This window comes from Mandrillus leucophaeus, unplaced genomic scaffold (assembly GCF_000951045.1).
Source record: "Mandrillus leucophaeus isolate KB7577 unplaced genomic scaffold, Mleu.le_1.0 Scaffold136, whole genome shotgun sequence".
NCBI classification, from domain to species: Eukaryota; Metazoa; Chordata; class Mammalia; order Primates; family Cercopithecidae; genus Mandrillus; species Mandrillus leucophaeus.
Window position 1 is genome coordinate 2929104 of NW_012101321.1, and position 6000 is coordinate 2935103.

Consider the following 6000-nt stretch of genomic DNA (forward strand, 5'->3'; position numbering starts at 1 on the left):
TCTGTAGTTGGTATTAGAATTGATTAAATATAGCCATTTTCCTGGGTATATTGAAAATGAAACAATGAAAATAAATGCCAATATTTGACTAAAAAATAGATTTCAGAAAAGGTACAGACAGTAAAAATGGAGGCAGATATTTAATGTCTCTATTATTATGTCCTTTTATTCTTTTTTCTTTAAGTGAACTTCTCTTACAGAAGTAAATATTTATGAAAATAACATACTTATACTTTGGGACTAAATATTATAATTTATTTAAGAAACATGATTTTTTGGTTTCTCTAAACACTCTTTTTAGAAGAAAAATGTGCTGGTGATATGTTCTGTCAAATACACTAGAGGATTTACCTACTCTGTGCAGTTACCCTTAGAGGTTTGCACTAGCATGTGTGACTTCAGGGCCACCACTGATGGTGCTTATCCTGGGTGGCTGTTTGTGGCAGCCCTGAGAGCTTCTTCAGTTTAAACAGAGTGACATCACATGTGAGGAGGGGCAAACCTTTCAACTGCTGGAAAGCCCTGACTGTACTCTGCCCCCATCTTTACTTTAGCCTAGGAAGAGCTGGCTCAATGGCAACTGAGCTGGCTCAACCACCGGGCTTCTTGGTTTCCAGCTGATTTCAAGTTTTAGCACTGATAACCCTAAGCATTTAAGACCCTAAGCACTGATGACTAAGCTTCTGGCTTCCGCCTTTCCAGCAAGCTGGTGTCTCTCACTAACAAGCTTGCTTCCCTTATTACCTAGTGGTCAGGTATTACCTTCCTCACTTCCAATTTTTCTATAAATAAATATGTAAAGTGATTTAGGGGTAGAGTCCCACTGCTGGAGTACCACTTAGGATGCATCTAGCTGTTCCCCCAGCCCTAGCTCACCTTTCTGTAAGATAGCTAGGGGCATTGCAAGGTTCTGCAGAATCTTGCCTATATTTCTGCTCAGTGAGCTTTCATTGTGTCTGTAACTGTGTCGTTAGAGATGTTTGTCTTCACTCTTTCCATACATACTGCCTTTACAATATGACACAGCAACTCTTCAACAGAAAAATACAAAAAATGATAACATATGGGAATACACCACAGGCAGTTATCTTTCCAGAACGTGATCTCCAATTTGAGCTGCACCTACAACTAAGAATATTAAGCATTTATTATATTAAGTCTGTGCTTCATTTTAGGTATGTTTACATAAATCTAACCTTTCATTCTATCTCTTGTTACCTTTACCTGTCACTATGCCTTGATTTAAAACAAACATCAAAAATCCCTGACGGTTTTTCTTTGGTAAATATCAAATTCATATTACCATATATATATATATATATATATATATATATATTAAATTTTAGGTTCTGTTTCTTTTCTGAGGATCTGTGATTTCCATAGCTCATTCATTAGACAGCTGGTTCCCTTCAGTTCTTTGAGTAATGTCTGATTTAGAAAATAATCTTTAAGCTCCCTTCTCATTCAGAGGACCTTGAAAACCTCCAAAAAAGAGGACACCAGCAAATGTTTATAGAGCATTTTCTAGTTTCTAAGATTTTCCTTCATCTTAAAAAAAAAAATTCTAACTGGTGGCCAAAAAGAACAGTGCTGAATCCAGGTCCCAACTTTCCTGCTCTAATGAAAGAGGGGAAAGGTGATCATAAAATCTGAGTGAGAAAAGCAGGGCTCAAACTCTGCCACTGACTGGGCATATTTGATGCAGAATAAGGCGAGCTCCCTGGGCTCAGTGTCCTCACTGGCAAACATGGCTAGAGGAGATAAACTTTCATGCCTCTTCAAGTAGTGTTTTAATCATTGTATGTATATTAACTCAATCTCCTTAACAACCTGAGGATGTAGGTTCTGTACTTAGGTTGAAACCATATGAAATTGCATTTTTTAGTAGGTCAAAACAGTCAGGTATTGGCAATTTCATATGGTTCAATCTAACCCATCTAACCTATTTTATAGATCAGGAAATTGAAACATAGAGATTACATAACTTGACCAAAGTCATACAGCCAGTTAGTGGCAGAAGTGGGATTTGAGGAATGACCAAACCGCCTTAAGCCCATTTCACTGACAGTTTGGTTTTAATGTTTCTAAGATCTCAGATTATCAGAGAAGTAGAGAAAAATTCTAAAGGTAGTAGTTTTGATAGACACTGGTATTGCTGGAAGTAAGTGGCACTATTGGGTAGACCAGAGGCTGTGGTGCATTTTTCCTGGTCCTCCCTTCTGAGTATCCTGTGATTTCTTTGCCAGCATAGCCAGTAATCAGCAAAGACAAATACCTTTTGGGGTTGTTTTTTTTTTTTTTTAAGAGTCATTGTGGTTTCTTTTCTTCAGCTACTTTAGTTTCTTATACATACTGTAATTTCTAGTGCCAATACTGTACTTAGGTATTTTATCAGTATTAATGACCTTCCAAACATTCTTAAAAAGTTGGTATTTACTAACTGGAGAAACTATAACAGAGTAAGTTTAAAATAATCTAATGAACTTATTGAAATGTACCCCATACTCATTTTCAGCACCTCCAAGACAGATAGATTTCCTAAAATCTGATGGTAAGACAGGAATAATACAGGGTAATCACAGGAGAATAGAAAATTCCAGGTAGCAGTTTCTTGACTATCAAAAGGAAACTGTTGAAATAGCTGCAGAAGCTAGGAGGTGAGAAGACCCTGAAAAACCAGGGTGCTGGCTGAGACTGTCTGGACCCGACATGGTGCTGAATTTGATCTAGGTTTCACACAGGACCTCATTATATGCTCATTAACATACAAATCACACACGCACCAGTGCCATGACAGTTCCAGGGCAACTCATATTTGGTGTAAAAACGGATGGCACCACAGTTCTGAGAAATCGCCACCTTTTTCCGGGAATCTTCATGAACATTCCACCCCTTGGTTAAAGAAACCCATAAAGACAGGAACCCCAACGCTCCTTGTCCACAGCTGTCTTTTGAGAACACCCACACTCCCCTTTTGAGTGTGTACTTTTTGCTTTGCAATAAATCTCCATACTTTCACTATTTTCTGACTTGTCCTTGAGTTTCTTCTCACCACAGTGTCAAGAACCTGGTCACCAGCCAGGGTTGAGGTCCCACTGGTGTTTGGGGACCTCCCTTAACCCACCGGTATCAGTGGCATTAAGCAGAGCTCTAATACCAACCAAGCAATAATGTGAATGCTTGTGAGTCTATAAAAAGTAGATACTAAGCAGGGCAAATGGCTGAGTCATTTGGGGAAAATAGTTTGGAAAAGGGCCCAGAATTTAACTATCAGAACTATGAAGCTGAAAAGATTATCTATTCTGAACCCTATTTTAGGGTTTATGATTTGCACAAGGTTGCATCAGGTAGTTTCTGATTCCTAACATACTTCCTCTCTACCGAAAGTCCTTCTCCCTTTCACAGGGAAACAGCCTGCAAAACCTCTCTTCAATTAGAAAATAAATACGCCTGAATCTTTAAAACCATTTTGAGAATTGAACAAAGTATTCTTAGGATAGATTGATTTTTGTTATTCATCTCCTTCTCAGAGTATTTTTAAATTGAAACCATGGAAATATTAAATATTAATAAAACTTCTTTTTAAACCCTCAATCCAATCTTTAAGAAAATATTTCAGCCAAATGCATTTAACTAAAACATTTATCTGCGGATAGCTTTCTTTATTTTTATTCAAACTTTCAATTGATTGATTTTAAGTGATGGATGAAACACTAAATGTTCCCTGACTTAGAGCTTTCCCTTTCTCCATCATAAATTGACATTTTTGTGGATCCTTTGTGCTGCAGCATTCAAAACTGCCTTTTTAAGAAATAACAAAAAAAATAGTACTTGCTACAGTCAGCAGATGGTTGTCACATTTTGTTTTCAGTGCGCTTTACCACTTAATTTTGTTTTGTTGTAGCATCAGAGGTTGCCAGTCAAGCATCTGCTATAGCTTATGGCCTAGGACTGGAGCCACTGCTGATGGCACATGTTCAGAGCGGCACTAATCTAAAATAAATGTTTAATAAACTAGCCACAAAAGCACCTGGATTTTTGTTCTTTAAATTTCACAAAACTGCATGAAAGATTTAGAGGTTGGAAACAATTTTACATAAGGTTTGACTTACGCATTTTTATGTAGTTTAGTATATAAAAAATAATGCCTTTTTTCTTTATCTTTTGTGAATTCCAGCTCATCAAGGTGCTGTACAAGACCAGCCATACCAGCTGCCAGTGGAAATCGATCCTCTCATAGGTCTGTCACTTCCTTCTCTCTTTGCGATTCATTAAGCTCTGTATGGTGGCCCTGAAGTGTAGATTACAGTTGTTTTTCACTTGCTGGTTGCTGGGAATGGAATTTTCCTGATAAACCATTTGCATGCAAATTGGAATGCAATGAGCTGTGGCTATGCTGGTATTTCATCAACTCCCCCTCGTTGGTTTGCCTAATTTGAACAGGCCTAGGACGCGTGTCACTGAAAATTAATATGGATGCTGTAATAATGTGTGATTGAGAATGCGCATGAAGTACTGTCAGGATAATATTGGATCTTTTCATCACTCAGACTTGTTGATGAGCAGGAGCGAGGCACGTTATGATGAATTGGTGCCCCGGTAATGTGATGGAGCTCCTTTGCTGGGAAAATTTTCATAATAACAGTGGGGTTCTTAGCAGCACTGTGTTATGAAAAATAAAACTGTAGTGCCAGGGTTTCATCATTAAAGGAGATCAATCCTTTCTTCCTAGACCCTCTGTTCAGTCTGAGGGGATTAATGTGCAATTGCAGAGCAGTTTCAAAGTGGAAATATATTGCCCAGCCAATGGTAGTGTTAAGATATTTGTATTCATTTTCCTAGGGCCCTACAGCCCAATAAATTGCCATTGGAGGTTAAATTTGTTCAGGGGAGAAAAAAATAGGGAGGCGACCAGAAAGAGCCATTGGGATGAAATGAGCATCTGCAGCAGATGACTTAGAATATTTAATTGCTGTTTTGCTTTTTGAGTAGATTAGTTGAAACCTCTCGTTTAGTATTTTTCATCCTTACGTGTGGGGATTTCAAATGTGGCATCACTAAGAATGTTAAGCCTTGATTTTAAAGATGTTATTTAATAACTTTTAGAATAAAAACTTACTTGCCTACCTGTGGGGTAATGCTATTGGCATAGATATTTGGCTTGTAATTTTGTCAAATTTTCCAGGCATAAATAAATTTGTTAGAATTTTAATGTTTTTAAAGAAAGCATATGAATGAGCAGGTTTATTATTTTAAAATCCAAGATGTTCCCTATATATAGTTACGATTTTTGTCTTTAAAAGCCATTGTTTCAATGGAGAGCTAAATGGCTACCATTAGCAGATAGACTATCAGGATGAATAAAAATAACCTTAAGCTCTAAACCAATTCATTTATCATTTCCCCAAGTACAAACAGAAATCTAATATGTAATTATCTATATGAAGGATAAATACCACTCTGGTTCTTAAATCTTGTTTTGTTTTGAGTAGATATGATTTGCCATATATTAAAAAAAACTAAAATGCTCACTTGGGTAGTTTAAAAGTCGGGAAAATAATAAAGCCCATTTGCTGAGTCATTTAAAGCATTATTTCTGAATTTTAGACCCATCATTTTCTTTGCACCTTGACAACGAATATCCTACGCTATCAAGTCTAATTAAATGAATTCAGCAATTGTTGTAACCCTTTAGGGTAAGCATGGGTTAACTTTTTCAGTAAAGGGCCAGAGAATAAATATTTTAGGTTGAGTCCCTCTAATCTACAAATCCCAAGCCCCAAATACTCCAAACTCTGAAACTTTTTTAAGACCAACATGACACCACAAGTGGAAAATTCCACACCTGACCTTACGTGACAGGTCACATTCAAAACACAGTCCAAACTTTATGTCAGGCACAAAATTATTTAAAATATTATATAAAATTACCTTCAGGCCATATATATCTCTCTCATATATATATCTCATGTATATCTATATATATTATATATATATCTC

At 36.8% G+C, this 6000-nt stretch overlaps 1 protein-coding gene across 1 annotated transcript in view; it reads left to right on the forward strand.

Moving 5' to 3' along the window:
• LRBA (LPS-responsive vesicle trafficking, beach and anchor containing) overlaps positions 1 to 6000 on the forward strand; it is a 771345-nt gene that overhangs the window by 715673 nt on the left and 49672 nt on the right. The window contains exon 51 of the mRNA XM_011973242.1: positions 4178 to 4240. Coding sequence (XP_011828632.1) covers positions 4178 to 4240 — 63 coding nt within the window. The remainder of the gene's footprint in view (positions 1 to 4177; positions 4241 to 6000) is intronic.